A 23970-nucleotide genomic window follows, 5' to 3' on the forward strand; every position below is an offset into this window, starting at 1 on the left:
CTGTATGCATCTTCGGATATATAGGCAAGAAATCGTGGCATGAGAGATAAACTATTAAATAATCTCTCCAATTCTCTCTCCTCTGATCTTGAGCACGTAGTACAATGGGGTAAAGAATTGATGGTTACTTTTAATGCATCTAAAACCAAGCTTCTCTCTTTACATCATCAACATTCTGATCCACATCTGACATCAATTGAAATGAATGGCTCTCGTCTTCAGGAGGCCTCAGGTTTTGACAAACTTCTGGGCTTGACCATTACTCCTGATCTTAAATGGAACACGTACATCAAATCTGTTGCCAAGGCCGCTGGAAAAATGGTGGGATCTTTCTATCGATCCGGTAGATATCTCACTGCAGATGCTATTCTCTATCTATATAAGAGCCAGGTACGTCCAAGGATGGAAGACTGTTGCCACATCTGGGCAGGAGCTGCTAGAAAGGACTTGGCCTGCCTTGATATAGTTCAAAATACTTCGTAGCCTCGTAGGAGATGTCCTTTTCTCTTCCTTACAACCTTTATCTCACAGAAGAGATGTTGCGAGTTTGTCTCTGATGTATCGTTATTTTCATGGAAAGTGTTCGAATGAGCTTCAATCTATGGTCCCCCCTCGCCAAACTTTCACAAGAAACACTCGTCTAGCTGTAAACACTATCAATAATTCCCCCCACTCTTTATCTGTGCCTAAACCTAAACGTAGATTCCATGAACAAAGCTTTTTTCTCAGAACTGAACGCCTGTGGAATTGTCTTCCGTTTTCCTGCTTTCCGGCTGACTACAATATGGTTGTGTTTAAGTTTAAAGTAAATAAGTTCTTGATGAGCCGTTCCATATAAGTTATCAACTTTACCAAATTTTCATTACTAATGATTACTATAATGTCCAATTTCTACTGTACACTCTTTAACCCTTATCCTTGAGTGGCCTCTTGGCCTTGATAATGTGGTGATGCCTATGTAAAAAAAAAACAAAAAAAAAACACCCATTTCTAAGTGATTTTCTTTTAGTATTTAAAGCTTCAGTACTCATATCGGCGATATTGAGACTCGACTTGCAAATTAGTATGATGGGACAGGGGTTAGTGCTTGGTTGATAGGGCGGGACTTATTGCATGCATGTTATGCATTAGAACATTTTATTCTAATAAGCTATTTAGTAAAATGAGTGACATTTCTTTAGAGCGTGAAGGTTTAATCCCCAATACAAGCAACACTGAGAATGTAATGCCAATTTCTTGTGACGAAACGACAGATGTAAGAGATTGGTTGATAATGCGAGGCACATTTGATTATATGATGTTTTGCATTAAAAAATAAAATTCTACTATTATTTGGATTGATTGGACTACTATTCTCATCGTGAGAGTCATTTCCCTTCGTTTCAGTCGATATAACCCCCGACCTTCTTCAAGTGAATATTGTCGAACTCGGAAATGTTTCTGTCGAACTCGGGAATTTCGACAGAATTTCAAACGGAACCCTTTATATACTTCATGGGGGGAACATACTCTCATTCCCTAAGCTATGACTGGATAGAAATCCTTATTAATTCGTAATTGCATTTTCTGGTCGCCCACACTAAGAATTGAACCTTCAACAGAATATCACTTTTACAATTGATTTTTTCCAAATACTCTAACCATTCCGTCATTTGTCCGTACGTCCGACAGAAACATTCCCGAGTTCGCCAAGATCTACCGAAGAATACCGGAGGTTACATCGACCTAAACCTTGTAGAAATGACACTCAGGATGAGAACAGGAGTCCGATAATTTCAAATAATACAAATCATCAGATCAATAAGGAAAAATAAAACTAGTTACGCCATGGCATTTCCATCTGCACTATAAACGATTACTAAACTACTGCCTTATATTCATTAACCCTTTATTCTCGAGTGACCTTCGGGCCTTAATAAGTTGTGACGCCCTTTTAAAAAAAAATTTCACCAGAAGATTGGTTGGTTGGTTGTTTTTGTTTTACGGCATATCAACCCTTTTCGGGTTATTTAATGCCGAATCCAAAGATTTTGAAGAAAAATTTTTTAATAAAATATATTTGTTGTTTTCAAGTGAGTTTCTATTTAACCCATAGTTGGAACCCTAACAGGTACTACCACTCTGGGTTAGAGTGGACCTGGGAGCAACGGTAATTAAAGGGTGGCTCAACACTCCCCAAAGCCCACAAGCTAGGGCCTCACCACTGGATATAGTTTAAGGTCATATCCAGTACCCGCATTGAGGGACTTTTACCCTCTGCAGGGGGGCAGTCGATGTATTCTAATGTCCCACCGACAGGGCCAATCACCAGAAGAGGAGTAAGAGACAGGTTTTTATATCTACAAAAAGCTGGCCTGAAGATATCAGCTCAGAAAAGAGAGAATGATGGATTCTAAGCATGCAATATGTAGAAATAGTTGAAATGGGAACATATGTAGGACATTGTAGAAATACATAGGGAAAAGGAAGTAGACAAATTTAAAAATACACATAATAAGCAGTGGAAACACATAGTCTATACTAGCGGCACACACAACGCCGAGTCAAACACAAAATCGAGTACATTCAACATCAAGTACACTCAACATTGTCTTACCATCAACGTTTACCTTGTGAACTCGAAGTATGGGAAATTCCCATATGCACAAAACAAAATCACTGAAAGAGAAAATATATTCTAACTAAGGGCAAGGATAATGAGTAAACGTTGGATAACATGATCGTTAAAACCATTACAAACTTGCCAAGATTCGAAGCTGGAATCGTCTGAGCCGTAGACAGACGCGTTACCCATTGCGCTACAAGTCCTGTGCGTATGCCGAAAGATGTTACCGCGACTGTATACAGAGAGTGGTAAATTCCGTTAACATGTGCCGATAACTGTTTCGATAATTGCACGAAACGGCCAAAAACCCCTTTCGGGTTTTTGTGTGACTCAGCGTTGTTCGGTACGGACTATATATAAATAAGGACAATCTAAGGGAATCACACTTTTCAGGAAACAAAAAAAAACATTTTTTTCAATTCGATGCATCCGTTCAAAAGTTTATACGCACACATGAATAAAAATTTAGAATTTCTTTTAATAGTACAGATACATATAAAAAAAAGATAGACGATGTTCGTTCATTATTGAAGACAGACTTTTGTACAGATATTTAAAATTATCATAGACGTTTGAAAAATAAGTATACTATTGCTATACATCTTATGAGACGTCCTAGTGACATATAACCGAGTGGTCCTAGACGTTGTATCAAAGTTTACAGTTACCCAAAGGTGCGGAGTTCAATCCTGAACGAAGGCAGTGAAAAGTAACATACAAAGCAGACAATCAGCAACTATTGCCCAGAGCCTAGCTGGAGTCCGAACACGGTACCCCCGTAATAATAATAATAATAATAATAAAGGATTGGGTTCTAGACTCCTAACAAACGGTTCCCCAGTTCGATAAAAAAAAAACAGGTAATAAAGGCCGGAGGGCAAAACGGCCGAAACGTTGTGACTATAACAACAAAGATGAGGAAGTCAGTCCGACAATCTCAATAAATAAAAACACCTCATCTCAAACATGCAGACAATTACTGTGACAACTGACTAATTTTTTATGATTTCTAGTTGGAATAGCTACACTAGAAATTGCAATAAATGCTACCAAAGCCTGATTGTCACAACAAGTGAATTTTAAAAAATGCCAGCTGGACGTGGGACCACAGTAGAAGAACGATATGCAATAAAATTCTGTTTTTAACTTGCGAAAAATGTCGCAGAAACGTATGGAATGCTTCCGACTGGTTTTGGACACTCAAGAAAAGAAGAGAAGTCCGATGAAGCCAAATAATGCGAATAACAAGTCAACAGTTGACTTAATTATTTACTAGCGGGACCTTTGGAAATTCAACAGCGGACACTTTCATATGTAATATATTCATGTTGGCATTCTGTAGATGTTCAGTGTAAATAGAGACGCCCCCGATATTATTATAGCTCTTTTGTTAAAACTGCGAAAGTAGTAATCTAAGCTGGCAGGGACGCCCGGCGTAGCCCGGTCCTAAAGTATGCTTAAATATGATATTTTAATTCAGGCAGATTTCGTATATATTATTATAGAGTCAATTTTCTACCGATTTTTATAAAGTTGTGATTTCCAGATTGAAAAAGTATATTCATATGACACGGTGACTTAGCTTGAACCGCAACTGAAACGAAATTTTATGAAAATAATATATATATATATATATATATATATATATATATATATATATATAGTAATTTACAAAATATATATGGCGATTAAGCTACACTGAATATTCTGCGTTTCATCAAACTATAGGATTCGTCAGGCTTATGCGCGAATTCTGTGGTTGCTTCTTGTTTTTATATATGTTGAGGATTTCTAGTTGGCCAATCAGCTTTCTAGTATCCACCGCGCCCCTTCCTATCAGCCAATGGGCATGCATTTTATCAAACAAAGGATCTGTTTTAGAACTAGGTTAGTGGTTTTAGGTAGACGTTCTCCTTTTTTTTTCTTTTTATACATATAAATATACCTATTGGCGGATAGGAAGGGGCGCGGTGGATACTAGAAAGCTGATTGGCCAACTAGAAATCCTCAACATATATAAAAACAAGAAGCAACAACAGAATTCGCGCATAAGCCTGACGAATCCCATAGTTGGATGAAACGCAGAATATTCAGTGTAGCTTAATCGCCATATATATTTTATAAATTACTAACTAGCTCTACCTACGTATTGAGCACTTTTGAAGTAAATACTTAAAGTTGACGCATAAATCTATACTTTCGTATATTAAATTTATGTGAATAAATGAAGTAGTTATATATATATATATATATATATATATATAGTTATATATATATATATATATATAAGAACATATATATATATATATATATATATATATATAAGAACAAATAGTTAATAAAACATGTTTAAAGCACGTTGAAAAAGAGTTAAAAACATATTTAATTTTTAAAAGGAAACACAAAATAAGTGGATAGTCCTTAATGCGCGGAGTTTCGAAGAAATACTTTCTATCTCAACATAGGGTAGGATTTGGCAAAATGGGGGATCGGATTTTGCTTGAAAAAGTATTAAATGAAACTGCAAGTAAATCATAGATCTTAAGAAAAAGTGAAGCAGAGGGAATAGGGTGAAGAAAAAAGTGATTGCACTTTTTTTGTTTTATCTTACTTCAGTCGCTCGTGAAAGGTAAAATATCTAATAATGGTAAAATTCAAAGATGCAGAAATTAATTCTTTAATATTTATAATGTACTTTAGTTTTGCCATCTTGGATCATTTTGGTAAACTTAACTATAATTCTTATTTCATATATATATATATATATATATATATATATATATATATATATATATATATATATATGGAGAGAGAGAGGGAGAGAGAGAAAGAGAGATCGAGAGAAAGAGGAAAAGTGAAGGGTTAATAATTTTACATAGGGGAAACCTAATCAAATCCATTTTTTTTATAAAAGCAACATGAAGACACTATCTCACAAAGGCTCAATAACTAAAGTAAATTCGAAATTGTTAAAAATGGTGTTCCCCTCCCCATACACCTTTTATACTGATGAGGAAACAATATCCAAAAATATTTTAATTATTTCTAGATACTTTGCATTGCCAAAATTAAACAAATAAAATGACGTCATTACTTCCTCACGTGTTCTATATATAGATCTTGCTAACACAACCTATTAAGCATTCCATAACTGTAATACTACATACTCTTATACACTTTATCTATAACAATCTATAATAGACGTAGATTTGTTGTTGATTTTTCAAACGATAATACGGTAAACTTAGCATCTTCGCTCTGAAAATTGAGTTTCTTAAGAAATCGCCCATATTTTTTTATTTTTTATTAAACAAATAATATTCATTATTTATTTATTTATTTTATTTAAAAAAAAACGGCTGACTACAATATGGTTGTCTTCAAGTCTAACGTAAATAAGTTCTTGTTGAGCCGTTCCATATAAGTTATCAAATTTACCAAAATTTTCATTACTAATGATTACTATATTGTCCAATTTCTACTGTACACTCTTTAACCCTTATCCTTGAGTGGCCTCTTGGCCCTGATAATGTTGTGATGCCTACGTAAAAAAAAAATTACCGAACTTCCATTACTATCGATTAATATATTGTCCTTTTGACTACTCTACACTCTTTAACCCTTATCCTTGAGTGGCCTATCGGCCTTGATAAGTGGTGACGCCTATGTAAAAAAAAAAAAAAAGTCTAATTGGCGATTTCTTAAGAAACTCGATGTTCAAGCCCAGGACGCTAAGTTAATCGAATTATTGTTTTAAAAAAATCCACAACTAATCTTCGTAAGTTTATAAGCGAAAAAATAAGATAGCAAAATTATGTATGGCGTCGTAGTGTAATGGATTATGGACCGGACTGCTATACATAAGGTTCGGTGTTCGATTCCTAGAAACAGTCAAGCTACGCTGAAGAGGGATAGGGGCTCGAAACATGGACGTCCGTAGATTACTGTTTTTAAAAATTATTTATATATATATATATACCAGAACTTCTTCATAAGTTTCGGTTTCGGTCTCCATTATAGCCGAAGGGACTCTAGTTATATATATATATATATATATATATATATATATATATATATTCCAGGTTGAAAATATTCAAACGATTAAGACCATTGAATTCCAACAAGGGTCGTTAGTAATGGTAAATTAATAAGAGCAATTTTTATCTTTAAACCATGCTATGCAATAGACATGGTAAAATATTTTCTCCTCTAAAGTGATTAAAAGTTACTGAACTTTTTATAATTTTCAAATTTTTTTCTTGCCTGATGAGATTAATAATGATCGAAACGGTCTGCAAGATATGACTTTATTTACGTAAAAAATATATATATATATATATATAAATATATATATATATATATATATATATATATATAATAGATTCCACGGCCAAACAACATCGCAGCCCACAAAAGCAATGACAGTCAACGAACCGGAAGTCCAAGACTCGAGTTTCGCCCTCATTCGTGCTCATCAGTTAGCCATATCCGAACTCAGGATTCGAAACCCGAGCCTCTTGTATGCGAGGCAAGCACTCTACCAACTGGGCATATATATATATAACTAGAGTTCCTTCAGCTATAATCGAAACCGAAACCAAAACTTATGAAGTAATCTTGGTAAAATTATTCATTACAAACAATGGAAGGTCATAATAATCAAACGACAGAATAAAAAAAAAGATGTAAGCGTGACACGGAAAACAACGCAACGCTATTGTATTAATATATTGAAGAAATTGTATACACATTCAGGTGATCTGCCTTTTAAAGTGAATGGCATGGAACTTTGTGCTTCTTGGTGGTGCTTTCTTCTCTTTGATTACAATGCAACGCAAATTGGATAAACTGCGGAATATAGAAGCATCGTCCTTGGAAGCACCACTCACAGACTTATTGGTCGAGTCCTGCAAATTATTCGCCTAGTGACTCACTATGAGGTATAAAGCGTGCAAGGTTTCGACTGGAGGCAAACAGAGCGGACAGACTTGGAGAAACACAGAGTTCTTGCTTGTCGTTAATTACAACGGATCTGAAAAGAAAAATAAATAGATACAAACGCAAAAAAAACAAAACAAAAAAACACGCACAATGCCGTCCTATACTCTTTATTATTTCAACGGGCGAGGCAGGGCGGAGATTTGTCGTATACTGTTCGCGGCCGCTGAGGTTAAATATTTCGACAAACGATTTGAATTTACCGAATGGGAACGTTACAGGAATGGTAATTATTATTTATTTTTCAATTGTTTTTCTTTTTTTTTTAATGTAGATGACTATGAATATGTTCTTGGCCTTCGGGCCAACATCAAAGTGTAGTATCTGTTCTTACAGATTCTACACTTTAATTTCTTTATCTCTGTCTGTAAGGAGAAATCCTTCACGAGTGAGACAATTTTTATTTTTTTCCTTTATTCACGTTAAAAAAAAAACGATCCTGGTGTCTAACTCCCTCCCGTGGGGAGGTAAAGTAAATAAGAACTGTCAAATGTTCGAAGAAGAGTGTAAAAGAAAAAGAAAAATGTGTCGCCTTTTAATTTTCGTCTGCTTCGATTTTAGCGGATAGTATATTTATTTATTTTTTATTGTTTCCACATTGTAATTATCCATTCATTATACAGGGTGTTTCAAAAGTCTTGGGAACATTACAAATGCGTATATCTCATGAACTATTCCAGGTAGAAAAATGAAACTGGTGTCATTTTAAAGCTTGCTTAATCAAGTTTTTGGTCATACTAATGATTTTCGTCTAATCTTTCCATGTGCAGTAATGGCGTTCTCTAAACAAGACACGGCGTTTTGCATCCTCCAATTTGCAAAGACTGAATCGTGGACATGTGTTCAGCGTGCATTTCGCAGGAAATTTAAAAAAGAAGTCCCTGAAAGGAAACCCATTGTCAGATGGCATGCTAAATTTGTGAAAGATGGGTGTTTGTGCCCAAGTAAGCGAACAGGTCGCCCTTCAACTTCAGAAGATGCAGTTGAGCAAGTCCGGAAGCTTTTCAGCAGAGCCCCTGTAAATCAGTGAGAAGAGCCAGCAGGGAACTTCAGCTTGCTCCAGCAACTGTCTGGCGTGTCTTAAGGAAACGACTGCAAATGGTACCTTACAAGCTCAAGTTGGTCCAAAAGTTAAGCCACTTCGCCGTGACTTTTGCATTGCAATGCAAGAGAAGTTGGAAGATAACGGCTTTGATGACCGGCTTGTTTTTAGCGATGAGGCGACCTTCTATCTGAATGGCAAAGTTAACAAGCATAGCACTCGCATATGGGGTACTGAGTGTGACTTTTTCCTTTGGGACTTTGTCAAGCAACAAGTCTATGTGCCGCCCCTTCCAAGAGATATTGACGAACTAAAGGCTCGAATAACGGCAGTTGTGGGAACCATTGACGTCAAGATGCTGGAACGCGTTTGGCAGGAAATGGACTATCGACTAGATGTCTGCCGTGTGACGAATGGTGCTCATATTGAGCAAGTTTGAAGATTCCCCACAAAACTTGAAACTTTAACCTTTCCAACGGTACCAATTTCATTTTTTAACTCCTAATAGTTTTTGAGTTATTAAAAATCTTTATGTTCCCAAGACTTTTGAAACACCCTGTATATATAAAGAAAATGTGAGCATGCAATGTTAAATTAGTGACACAACCTTGTTGACGTTTACAAGCGCATAGGAGATGCTATAAATAAGTTTCCAGACTTTTTTTTTCATATGGGGTATTTTATTGATAGTACGCACCTGAAACACGAGTTCGCGTCGAAGTCCTCTCATCCGGCTGCAATTAACTTGTTGTATCCTTGGAAGTCCTCTTGTGTGAGCGTGTCAATAATCCTCGTCGAAGCCCCTTTTCATCTCCTCAATTGTCTCATAACGACAGCCTCTACTTTGTTGAAGTTTACAAGCCATTATGAGGTGCCTTAAATAAGTTTCCAGGCGTTTTTCATATGGACACTAGTTCCCATCCGGACGCAATGCATTTGATGTACTCTGCTTTTCTCGTCGCAGCCCTTTTCATCTCCTCAATTGTCTCATAACGACGGCCTCTAAGGTTTTCCTTGAGCTTAGGGAATAACCAAAAGTCACAGGGAGCGAGGTCTGTGCTATAGGCAGCATAAAGAACTATCGATGTCCATTTTGGTCAAATAGTCTGTGACAAGGATTGAGTTATGGACTGGTGCATTGTCATGCTGGAAATGCCATTTAACCGATTTGAAGATTGCTGGCCTCTTCCGATGACATCTCTTCCTGATATCCCTTAAAATCCCAACATAGTATTTCTCGTTAACTGTTTGTCCAGTGGAAAAATAGTGCATGCAGATCATGCTCCTTCTATAAAAAAAAGGGGGATCAATTTCCTAGTGGATTTGCTCTGTCTGGCATTTCAGGATCTAGGAGAGGTTGCAGACTTCCATTAGAATGTATGTCTCTTGATATTTGGATCAAAGCAGTCGATCCAGCTTTCATCGCAGGCCACCAGAGTAAAAATAACTGCCGGATCTGAATGTATCAGTCCGATCATCTCTCTACTGTCATTACAACGTCTTTCTTTTTTTATCTCCTTTGAGCACCGTTGGGACAAACCCCGAGCAAATATTCTGTATCTTCAGTACATCGTGAATAATTTCGTGTACAGTTCCCACACTGACATCAAATTGTGAAGTTATTGTCTCTATAGACACACGAAGGTCCTTCTCCATGAAATTCCTTATTTGGCCATTTTACTCTAGTGTTCTGACATTCTTACGCCTTTCATGCTTTTCATAATACCTCGCAGACTGCGTGCTTTTCTTGAATCTCATATGCCACTTAAAAACTGATGCTTGATTCGTGCATGATGGCCCAGAATCAGTCTGAAGCATTTCATACGTTTCTGTGGAATTTTGTCCATATTTAAAATAGGATTTTTTTTTTCATATACATCTTCTCAAGTGTCCTCACTTCCAGAGTGCATATTTTTAAAATTAATCAGTTGTAACAGTCAGGTTTTCGTAGGGTGTATTCCAATTCCATCTATAGCTGTTCATTTGAACCTGAAATCATCAGAATTGGTCAGTCATTGTATAATAGGCATAGAAATAATATACTAATTTTTTCAAGTTTTAATGTTTGAACCAAACGCCTGAAAACTTATTGAAGGAACCTCATAATCTGGAAGGATACTGTCCCATGTAATGAACAAGTATAGGAATCTATTGACCACAGTTTTAAATGCCACTAACCAGTGGGGTTGTTTGGCTGGTTGTTTTTGTTTTACGGCATATCAACCCTTTTCGGGTTATTTAATGCCAAATCCAAAGATTTTGATGAATTTTTTTTTTAATAGAGTATATTTGTTGTTTTCACGTCAGTTTCTATTTAACCCATAGTTGAGACCCTAACAGGTACTACCACTCCGGGTCAGAGTGGACCTGGGAGCAATGGTAATTAAAGGGTGGTTCCACACTCCTCAAAGCCCACAAGCTGGGGCCTCACCACTGGATATAGTTTAAGGTCATATCCAGGACCCCCATTGAGGAACTTTTACCCTCTGCAGGGGAGGGGGCAGTCGGTGCATTCTAATGCCCCACCGACAGGGCCAGTGGGGTAGGTTATCTCAATATTTCATATAAATCTTTCATTTAGTGATACAAGCACCAAAATTGGTACAAATGACGTTCAGAAAAAATACATTTTAAGAAAAGAACGTTAGCAATCAGAAACTTCAATATGGCAGCCAATTTTCAAGATGGTTGCCAATTTTCATGATGGTTGCCAATTCTCAAGATGGTTGCCAATTTTCAAGATGGCAGCCAATTTTCAATATGGCAGCCAATTTTCAAGATGGTTGCCAATTTTCAAGATGGTGGCCAATTTTCAAGATGGCAGCCAATTTTCAAGATGGTTGCCAATTTTCAAGATGGTTGCCAATTTTCAAGATGGTTGCCAATTTTCAAGATGGCAGCCAATTTTCAATATGGCAGCCAATTTTCAAGATGGTTGCCAATTTTCAAGATGGTTGCCAATTTTCAAGATGGTTGCCAATTTTGAAGATGGCAGCCAATTTTCAAGATGGTTGCAGAAGCAATCCTGACAAATTTCAATTTTGGTGCTTATATCACCAAGTGAAAGATTGTTTCGCGTCTTCGTAATAAGAAAACCCAATTTCTTAAGCATTATTTGCCCATCGGCATTGTTTGCATCTTATCCTAAGTGTTATTTTTACAACGTTTCGCCCAATGTAATCTACAACCTCCATCAAGTTGATCTTTTTAAAAAATCACAAGAGAAACTCAAAGACCGGAACACTTCTAGAAAAAAAAGGTAACATAAAAAACAAGATACATGATAAAATATGAAGAATGTAAAAGAACTAGGGAAACCCGACCTTACCCGGGATTGAATGATGATCAACAGATGTTACACACGTTCATATTTTTGTCACATACATGCACGCAAACATACTTATATATATATATATATATATATATATATATATATATATATATATATATATATATATATATAAATGTTTGGAGGTACAGAATTTATATATAGTTTTGAAAATAATAAGCGGAAGTTTCTCGAGAGCTCTTTCGGCTATCATCTCATCAGGAGAAAATCGATAGCGTACAAAATAATATTGTATTGTAATGATACACAATATTATTTTGTACGCTATCGATTTTCTCCTGATGAGATGATAGCCGAAAGAGCTCTCGAGAAACTTCCGCTTATTATTTCAAAACTATATATATATATATATATATATATATATATATATATATATATATATAATATGCACTGACACGTGTTTCGTTGTCTACGACTCATCTGAATGGCTGAATCTAGCGGTTCCTCAGTTAGTTGCAAAAGTATATTTTTAAAATAATGCATACGCCGCCCACTATTTAGAGGTACCAAATTGGTCAAAAGGGAAAATTATTCTCAACCCGCATTTAGGTAAAAATGAACTTTGGTATAAATAATTAAATTAATTAAAAATAATAATAATAATAACACACAAATATACGCGTAAATTGTAAATCACAACAAAAAATTGGAAAAAAGTGGATATTTTTAAAACTGAAAACAAAATCCAAAGAATATTTTAGTATCGCTATTCTAATTTTTAAGTAAATAGAACCGATAATTTATGGAATAATCGGTTCTTAAAACTTTGATAATATATATATATATATATATATATATATATATATATATATATATATATATATATATATATATATACTTTGATATAATATATATATATATATATTATATCAAAGTATATATATATATATATATATATATATATATATATATATATATATATAATGTATATATATGAGCGAAACCCACTATTTATTTGTTTGTAAACAAATGATGGTTTGAGCTTTGGGCATTTCTGCGAGGGCGAGTGTGGATTTAATACATACTTGAGGAGAAATATTTATAGTTCTGCTCGTGGTCTGATGGTAAGAGCTGTCAACGCGACGGGTGTAGGTTCGATCCACGGCTGGGAAAAGGTGTATTCTAGACGCACTGATGAGTTGTGATACAACGAAACAGTACTGTATGTGGATCACACACACACACACACACACACACACACATATATATATATATATATATATATATATATATATATATAGTTGTCAATGTCAGATGGTGGACTTATTAAAAGTACAAGTGGGCGGAACTCACTGCTCGAGGTAGTTATAAGAGAATGAAAATGTGTCAATATACGAACAAACTTTGTATTTTTTTTTAAACATATCTGTAACTACGAAAATTATATATATAATATAATATAAACCTGAATGTCTGTGTGTGTGTCTGGTCACGAATTGACTCATAAATGGTTGACTATTTTTTAAAAAATCTGATCACATATAATGATAGAAGATGTATCGAAACACAGGAATGGGTATGTTTGATCTGGCAGAACGGTGGTTCATTAAAATTGTGGGGTTTGCGTTCGCGCCTGGTCCACAAAGTATGGAAATAAAAAATTTAAAAATTAAAACATAACGTTTACAAGTGTTTTTGATATAGATGTACATAATAATACTTTGATAAGTATGTTTTAATTTAAATAGGGATGGTATAATAAAATTGTGGGGTCTGTGTTCGCGCCTGGCCTTCATAGAATGGAAATAGGCACACACTTTAATAAAGTCTTTTCATTTCTATCTGCGTAAGTATACTTTGATAATTATGTTTCAGTTTTAAGAAATATGGTATAATAAAATTATGGCGCTGTTCGTTCGCACCTGATCTCCATAGAATGGAAATATGTCACATAGTTTTACAAGGTTTTTTAATATAGATCCACAGAATATTGTGATACGTGTTTCAGTGTGAACAGGTATGGTATAATAAATTATGGGGTTTATCTATTTTATTTTTACTTTCGTCATATTTTGCTTTGGTTTTGATACCACCAAATTCGAAGCTATCTCTTTACAACCCTTCCTTTTCATAAGCTATCATACTTTCATAAATCAGAGTGCATTTTCTGTAGGCTGTTTTTGAACCCAGTCAACGACGGCTACTTTTTCTAGTATATATATATATATATATATATATATATATATATATATATATATATGTGTGTGTGTGTGTGTGTGTGTGTGTGTGTATGTGTGTGTGTCATTCACATACATTACTATTATTTGTATCCCGACACATCAGTGCGGCTAGACATACACCTTTTTCCAGCCGTGGATCGAACCTACAACCGTCGCGTTAACAGCTCTAACCATCGAACCACGAATCAGTGCTGTAGATATTTCTCCTCGAGTGTGCATTAAATCCACACCCGCCATTCGCAGACATCATTTGTTTACAAACAAAATAAATTGTTGTTTCTATTTACTTAAATAGTAAAAAAGCAATACTAAAATATTCTTCGGATTTTGCTTTAAGTTTTAAAAAAAAATCCACTTCATCAATTTTTATTTTGCCTTGATTTATAATTCACTCAGAAACTAATTCAATCTATCACACATACACTCCCGGCGATAGTCGACGGTTTTCCAGTGGTTAACGACGCGGGATGCCAACCTGAGTTTGTCAAGTTCAAACCCAGTTCTTTCCCTGAACACTTTCACTTATGGATGTTGGAAACCTTCACGTGCTCCATCCGGTTAGCACCTGATATCCTTTTACAACAAATTCTTAATAGAAGGATATCAGGTAAATGAACGCCAACAAGAAGCTTCTGGGCTTAACCATTACTCCTGATCTTAAATGGAACACGTACATCAAATCTGTTGCCAAGACCGCTGGAAAATGGTGGGATTTTTCTATCGATCCGTTAGACATCTCACTGCTGATGCAATTCTCTATCTATATAAGAGCCAGGTACGTCCAAGGCTGGAATATTCTAGCCACATCTGGGCAGGAGCTGCTAGAAAGGACTTGTCCTGCCTTGATAGAGTTCAAAATAGACTTCGTAGCCTCGTAGGAGATGTCCTTTTCTCTTCCCTGCAACCTCTATCTCACAGAAGAGATGTTGCGAGTTTGTCGTTATTTTCATGGAAAGTCTTCGACTGAGCTTCAGTCTATGGTACCCCCTCGCCAAACTTTCACAAGAAACACTCGTCTAGCTGAAAACACTATCAATAATTCCCCCCACTCTTTATCTGTGCCTAAACCTAAAGGTAGATTCCATGAACAAAGCTTCTTTCTTAGAACTACACGACTGTGGAATTGTCTTCCGTTTTCCTGCTTTCCGGCTGACTATAATATGGTTGTGTTCAAGTCTATGAGCTATTCCATATAAGTTATCAAATTTACCGATTTTTCATTACTAATGATTACTATATTGTCCAATTTCTACTGTACGCTCTGTAAACCCTTATCCTTGAGTGGCCTCTTGGCCTTGATAATGTGGTAACGCCTGTGGAAAAAACCCCCAAATATCACGAAAAATGATGCCAAACAACAACTACTATGTTATCAACCCTGCATCGTTTTTGTCGTTCTCGTTTACTAATTTAACTTTCATTTTTTTTTACACAGGAATCACCACATTATCAAGGCCAAGAAGCCACTCAAGGATAAGGGTTAAAGAGTGTACAGTAGAAATTGGACAATATAGTAATCATTAGTAATGAAAATTCGGTAAATCTGATAACTTATATGGAACGGCTCATCAAGAACTTTCTTTTTTATTTTTTTTATTTTTACTCACCTTCCAGAGCACATTCCATTAAAATAATTGCAAAACACAGGGATGCAACATTGCGGTGATGGGACAGGGGTTGAAGCCTAGTTGACAAATTGGGACCTATTAAATTGAAGACTCTGTTTTGTACTCTATCGATGAGAAAGAGACTATCGGTAGATGCGCCAGTGCAGATGTGGCAACAATACTCCATGCAGAGTGGCTTTGTAGAAGTACAGGATACTATCAGGTTTTAGTAGTTTTCTAGACCAATAGAGGAAGCCCATCTTCCTTGTACCAGCCTTCACAATGTCCTCGATGAATTAGTTCCAGTTCATATTACCTGTGAATATTTAGCCGAGAAGTTTGAAGGAAGTATTCTCAAGTAAGACGTTATTTATCATGAATATCGGTGGTTGGAGAGGTGTCTTATAATTATTAAATGAGAGCAGCTTATTCTTACTAGCATTTAACGTTACGTTCCATATACGACTGCATGTCACTACAGTTTGGAGGTCATTTTCTAAGGATTCAGCCATTGTCTTGGATGTGTATATATCTATTCTTTCCTCATGCATGTTATAGAGCGTTGTAGCAGCAGCATATATATCCATCTCGGATACAATATTATCGAGGATGTCATTGATTAATATCAAGAATAATAGTTGTCCATAATGCCACCCCTGATGCACTCCCGCTATTATGCTTCTTGGATGAACGTCCGTCAATGACAAACTGGACGGTCCTATTTTAAGAAGTATCCTATATTTTTTTTAAATTATATTTAATACTTATGAACACTCGGAAATATTCAAGAGAGGGAATACTAAAATACTCGACAAATTTATCATAAACGCAAGTGTAACAGAGCTATCATATAGTTGCTGTGTGAAGATAGTAGCAGCCGAAAAAAATCACATATGCAAATTAGGAAAAGTGCGACAAGAAAAAGGAAAAAAGGGACACCACGTGGTCGGAACAAGCAAAGTTTGCCCTGAGGTAAATTGACGTGTAAAGTTGAAGAGGAGAAAAGGGCCGGCTATGATCAGAGTGTTGTCGGGGAGAGAAAAGAAAACGCAATCAAGGGAAATGGACGTGTGACCCTGTAGTTGCAGCGAGAGACTTCTAAGCTGGTGTCGGGAGGACAGGGTTTTGTTAATCCCATAGCAGACACAATGAACAGTAAGAAGAAAGGGAAGCAGGCATTGTTTGGAAAGTAACACCTTTGCGAAACAGAAAGAAAATCCGAGTTGGATTCATTTATATTTGGTTGGTTGTAGGGCACAATGACGTATCTCCTCTTTTGGGACAGCTGGGGTTTCTACATTAATGGACGTTGTGCCTAAATTGTCTGTACTTGTGAGGTGAAAAAATGTTAATCAGGTGCGTTGTGGGTTATCGAAGGTTAGAGCACGTCGGTTGGGTTTGAATGACAGTCGGTTATTAATATTCAACTAAATCAAAACGATTTGAGATCTGAATTCAAAAGAACTTGCAATCGAAGCACACAAAAATAAAACAATGATCACATATATGAATTTCTCTCTTTTCCTCTCTCTTTCTCTCTTTCTCTCTCTCCCTCTCTCTATTTTTCTCTTTCACACTCCCCTCTCTTTCTTCATTGAAAGAGACAATTAAAATATAATTGTATTGTTTTTTTTAAACAGTTGATGTTTAGATTCTGGAGTCGATGGACGCGACATAGTAGTTTAGCTGCATGCGTTTGGTTTCAACTGGTCTTTATAAAAATATGCTCCGCCAGTGTTAAACATAAAATAAATTATATATTTTTATAAAAATTTATTTGTTCGCTTTTTCTATACAAGCGTAAATTCCAACATGTGTTTTCTGCCATTTAATGCCGACGATGGCAATGCTGCCTGTAGCGAATCAATGAGGACTCAAGAAGCGACCCGTCCCATACGGTTATAGCCGACGACATATCGACCCGTTACGTTGAAGTTTCAGTGTGCCTATCGTTAGATATCGCTTATTCCCCCGGGAACCGATTGCGTTCTCAGGACACTCCCCAACCAAGTAACACTCCCCAGGAAAGGATATTGTCATAGTTTTTCTTTTTCGACGGTACCAGACGGTGTGGGGGTTCGAGAGGGTTTTGAAATGTAAACAACACCGTTTGAGAGTAAAGCCCACGTTACACAAGGAAATATTGCCACATTAAGTAATATTATTTAAACTTTAGCTGCAGAGTGACAGAAAGAAACAAAATCATATTATTATAACTTATGAATTACATTTAGAAATTTGTTTTTCATCCTTCTTTTCAGATATGCCTGGCATGTGTCTGCCTGTTCTGGAGATGGACGAAGGTACCCGAATGCCCGAGACGATGGCAATTTCCAGGTATTTAGCACGTGAATTTGGTAAGTGTTTTTATTTTATATACTTTTCACATTTATTATAACTAGGTTAGTTCTCAGAGATCAAAACGCATTTCATAGGGTTGGTATTAAATGATGAGTGACCCTGGGAATTTTTTTTTATTTTTACATTTTCACCCCCAAACAACACACATTGCCACTTTGATGTAGGGGGGCTACTATCAGGGATATAAGCTACAGGTGTGCTATGTAGGGAGTTGGGCAGCAATATGTCGCGCCACGTTACACTTGAACTTCTGCATGTCAGTACAGTTGAAGAAGCAGGGACCCAGAAGAGAATTCCAAAGTTTAGCGGTTCTGGGGGAGAAACTACTGAACTAGAAGGCTCTATTACATCTAGCGATCTCTACTGTGAAGAGGTGGGATTTAGCTGCTTGTCGGGTTTGTCGGGGGTATTTACGTCGAGGGGGTACAAGAGCTTACATTTCGTCGGAGCATTCGCCGTAGAATAGGCAGAGGGATGCAAAATTTCGTCGATGGGACAGAGGCTGAAGCTTAGATGACAGTTCAGCTAGGATTTATCATCACACGGGTCAAACTAAATGCTTATCGAAGTGACACAAAGTTTGACAAATAAACGAGTTTAAGCGAAATATTAACAGAAAGAGATGCCCTGTTACGCTATACGAGCCCAGATACGTAAATAATTAGATAAAGAGAAAGAGACGTCAGCGAAATAATACATTACATCACCGTTATTGAGGGTGAAAAAAAAACTAACGTTTCAATAGAATGTCTATGCGGTTCGCATTGGACGGACTAGCAAATAATGTCATGTAAATTGAAAGGTAAACTTTAATAGTTGCCAAAAGCGAAATGTCTTTCCTCAATGTCTCGATTCGCTGTGTACACTTTAACGCGTTAGCTTTCCTGTCAAGAATATATGCTGACGGTCAACTGCCGAGTCAACAACATTGGTTGACGAATTCTCTTCGTTACGAAGGCTTCTAATGAGGCTTGTGAACACTCTGCCCTGTATGTATAACACGAATTCCTGTTTTTCCAGATGCACGTTGTTTGTGGTGATTGTGGCGTCTCGTACATGTCTGTAGTAAACGTTTGTTTAAATTCTTTTCATTCCATTTCACATTACAAATGTAATAAATAATAATTTTTGAAACTGAACACATTATACAAACATTTGGACGATTTATGAGAGGCATAGATATTCGTATATTTAATTAAAGTTCATCTCCATCATTAAGTAAAATATAAAGTTAACAAGAAAGTGCTTGTGTTTTTTTTTTACTTTTAAATTCAAATGAATATATCTCGGCTCAAGAAAAAATTATTGATTGAAATAAGCACCATCACCATAAGCACACTTTTACCAACACAAAACAAGTGTATTTTTGCCAGTAACTTAAAAATTACGCGTTCTGGTAACGATGAACTTGCTAAAGGCTGTTTGATATCGCTTAAATTTTTAATGCATTTCTTACGCAGAATGTTGTCGCGGGGCATGAATAGTCGTAGTAGGTAGATGGGAAGTCTAAAGTGTATGGCAGATAAGGTAGAGTTTCATTAAACTTCTGCAGGGTCAATTTAGCAACATGCGGCCAGGTGGTCGAGGAGAAGTGAGCCTTTTCTGTTGACTAATACTGGATGCTGTCGTCAAAGTTTTCAATGCACTTAATCCATTTGTTGACAGTACTTCTAACCCGTAATAGTTTCACCTACAGTTCAAACACTGTAATAGATGAGACCGGTCGCAGACCACGAAACATTCAGCACGACATTCTTTTGGTGCAACCTTGAATATGTCGTAGGGATTCGTCGGCGTCTAATCACTAAACTGAGCGTCTCTGAATGTCGTACATAACTTACGTTTCATCACAAGTCACAACGTGGTCGAGAAACCGGTCGTCCTTGTTGCATGAACGAAAGGAAGATTGCACTTTAACAGCGTTTCTTTAGGCTGTCGTTCAATTCTTGAAGCACCCACTTATCAAGCTTATGTCTTTTTGATCTCTCTCAAGTCGTTGGAAATCGTTGTATATATTAGGTATAATTCAAAAGAAAATTCTCGAACAGTTGTGCGTGGATTTGCTTTAACTAAGGCTATTAATTGATCGTTGTGAACAACCGCTAGCCGTCCACTACGCTCATCATATCAAAGATTATCGTCGCCGCCACGAAATTTCATAAACCACCATTGTGCTGTGCGTTCAGTAGAGGGTCCTGGGCTAAACGCGGTTTATATAGCGAGCTGTTTCAGCAGCTGTTCGCTCTAACTTAGCTTGAAATAAGAAAATTGTGTGAGTTTGCTTTTTTTCCATCTTGTATCCAACGGTCTGAAAAGAAAACAATTGTTTACAAACGATTGTAATCTAAAGGATTAGATTAGAGTAAACACGCTCTGAAAAATCTATATATCTATAAAAGTGAAATTATCTATCTTTGTGTGTGTGTATGTGTGTGTGTATGTGTGTGTGCATTTTCCCTACCAAACTACTCTGCCATTTTTCAATCTACAGACTGGAGATTGTACTTAAGGAATATTGAGATTAAGGAAACTCGTTTTAATCGGTTTTCGACAAGAAATTTAGCTGTGAAGGGGTCACAGTTTAACGATTAAGCCTTTAAGAATTCTACCAAGCTCCTTCACCAATTTTGGGTCTAAACGCTTGATATTTTAGACGTATGTTACTTGGACATGGATAGATTATTTTAATTTGATTTGAACCGAAAACAATAAATGTTAAAGGGGTCAAAACTGGGGTCAAAGTTTGTTTGTTTTTAAATTGACCTCTGCGGTGTCTACTAAATTACTCTGCCAATTTTGCTCTACACATTTTACATTTTATATAAAGTGTATTCAGACATAGGGCAAGCTTTTTAATCGTTTTTTCGCCGTACAGTTTGCTTCCAAAGGGTCAGAGTTCAAAAGATTTGACCTTTAAGTCTTTAGCAAACTATTAAGCCAATTTGTTTGTCTAAACGTTTAAAATTTTGCATAAAGGGTATTCAGACATGCAGCAAGCTTCTGTATTAGTTTTGGGGCGAAAATCTGGCTTACAAGGGGTCAGTGTTTACAGAGTTGACCTTTGCAGACTCTACTAAAATCCCCCATCAATTTTGGGTCTAAACACTTGAAATTTTAGATTGAGGTTACCTGGACATGTGTAAAAAATTTAACTATATATATACATATAAAATTATATATATACATATAAAAAAATTAACTATATATATATATATATATATATATATATATATATATATATATATAAGTTATGAACAGTACAAAGCCAGGCTGAACTGCTAGGCGTATACAAAGTAACGACAACTAATTTGAAAATACATGGTTTGCAATGAATATTAAATCTTCCGCAAAGGACTTTCTAGTCAACAGTATCATTTTCATTTAAAATTAAAGTGAAGCCATGAACACCAAAATACAGTAAGGCCGGGCATATAAAGTCAACATTAAGTTCTTTGATATAACAGGGGCGCATTCGAAGTTGTTGTTTCTGTCTAGTACACAATTGAAGCTTGATTCTTGACTTTTACATTTTAAACTTTAACTTTAGCAATTATACATAAACAATAAATTTATAAGATCAACAGTAGGTTCTCTACAATGCAATATACACAACAATATAATGTGTATTAAGTCACTGTGGGGAGGCATGTGAAGTTTATTATCGGTACACTGCGATGTGTCCCCAATTATAGGAGGCAATCAATCGGTGTGATTATAAAAGGAGTGATTTCACCGATTTCGATGGCAGTCAAACTATGAGAGTTTGTACAATTTGTCGATCATTATGCAACGTCGGGCCACCGTGCCAGTATCATTTTTACAATGGTCTCTTATAAATATTTTACGACACTAAACCAAAATTTTTCAACCATATAATTGTTTAGTAATTAAACGTTTATAAGGTCGAGAGAAATATGTCTGACGTGCGCCTATAGGAGCATTCCCTTTCAAATCTAACTTGCGTTTATTAAACCGCACACGCATTCATACATACACCTTTAAATATTGCATCGGTTACCGCCCTTGCAGTAACCTTCGCTTTGCTCAACAGGTGACACTCTCCATTTCCTCTTCCGTTTTTTTCTCTCTCTTCTTCCTCTTCCCACCTGAGGCATCGAGCTGACAACACGTGTTTTCTATCGATTAGAACCTCCAATGTGAGTGACACGCGAATCACGTCACCGCCTCGACAGGGCGTTACCTTCCAAAGGTAGGAACAAGTCTTACACACACAAGTAACTTCCAACGTATACTACGAACTCTCGTATTTATACACGCACGTACACACTTCAACGAACATTCCGACTTCATACGTGTGTGTGCGTTCTGAGCTCATACTTACAACAACAATTAACTCCATGCGTGATATATATTCACATACACGCGTGCACACAAACCTCTCTCTTAACGTTCTTACCCTCTCTAGTTAAATAAAACATATATGTACTTAGACTCTTACATTATCCTTCTTCACATTATTCCTTTAACGTCTTCTTAAATGTACTTATAAAACATACTTTTCATTGTTGATTGTTTTTATTACGCTGTCCTAGCAACGAGGACCTACAATAATCCAACTTATCGAGCACGAAGCTTATTCCAGTACTCGGAATCCTACACATGGTCTACAAGAAGGGGATCCAACCAGCTATACAACCGGTAACTAAACTGCACAACTGATGGCACCCAGATATTTTTTTGGAAATCACGACTCTATAATAATATATACAAAATCTGGACAAATCAAAATATCATATTTAAGCGTATTTTACGCCACTGCAATGCCGCCCCCTGCTAGCACATTATGTATATATATATATATATATATATATATATATATATATATATATATATATATATATATATATATATATATGTCATCCACATGCATTACTGTTTCGCTGTTTAACAGCTCACCAATGCGGCTAAACAGGAAACTGCTTCAAACCAGGATCCAAAACCGACCGCCCAAATAACAGTCAAGGCTTCTCACGATTGTGCTATACGGCTGATGCTGTGTGGATAATAAGTTAACGATATTTTGACATCGTCCTAATATATATAAATATATATATATATGATTTTTTATTATATAGTCATCTCTCTCTCTCTCTTTCTCTTTCTATCACTGCGTGACTGACATAAAGAATATTTAAAATTAATTTTTTTAAATTCAACGTTATTTCACGCGGTTAATGGTTGCCGAATGGATAGGGCTCGTGGTGTCGATTTCGAATCTGTAGACTGGTGTTAATCGTGACACCATGCACTAAGAATGAAACACTAGTGTCTGTAGCTATTTAATTATTATAGTAAAGAAATAATTATATATATATATATATAAATATATATATATATATATATATATATATATATATATATATATATATATATATATACTAGCAAAATTACCCGTCGTTGACTGGGTTCAAAAACAGCCTACAGAAAATGGACTCTCATTTATGAAAGTATGATATATTATGAAAAGAAAGGGTTGTAAAGAGATAGCTTCGAATTTGGGGGTATCAACCAAAGCAAAATATGATGAAAGTAAAAATAAAATAGATAAACCCCATAATTTATTATACTATACCTGTTCACACTGAAACACTTATCAAATATACTGTGGATCTATATTAAAATCCTTGTTAAACTCGAATCAAAAAGGAGGAAGGCCGAGAAAACGAAAAAGAAAAAGAGAGAAAGAGATAAATGGAAGTAGAGAACGCCACCTGTCCCCATCCATCCAGCGGGGCCGCAGCCGAGATTGAACTCACTACACGAATTTGTAGTATAATTAAAATATTGTCGTTAGCTGATTACTTGAT

At 36.0% G+C, this 23970-nt stretch overlaps 1 protein-coding gene across 1 annotated transcript in view; it reads left to right on the forward strand.

Moving 5' to 3' along the window:
* Positions 1-7687: 7687 nt before the first annotated feature.
* Positions 7688-23970, forward strand: part of LOC145265287 (S-crystallin SL20-1-like) — a 63017-nt gene continuing 46734 nt past the window's right edge. Inside the window, exons 1-2 of the mRNA XM_080121065.1 lie at positions 7688-7829; positions 18043-18138. Coding sequence (XP_079977191.1) covers positions 7697-7829; positions 18043-18138 — 229 coding nt within the window. The 5' untranslated portion in view covers positions 7688-7696. The remainder of the gene's footprint in view (positions 7830-18042; positions 18139-23970) is intronic.

The sequence above is a fragment of the Euprymna scolopes genome, chromosome 40 (genome assembly GCF_053919585.1).
Source record: "Euprymna scolopes isolate OS-2025 chromosome 40, ASM5391958v1, whole genome shotgun sequence".
Taxonomy (NCBI): domain Eukaryota; kingdom Metazoa; phylum Mollusca; class Cephalopoda; order Sepiida; family Sepiolidae; genus Euprymna; species Euprymna scolopes.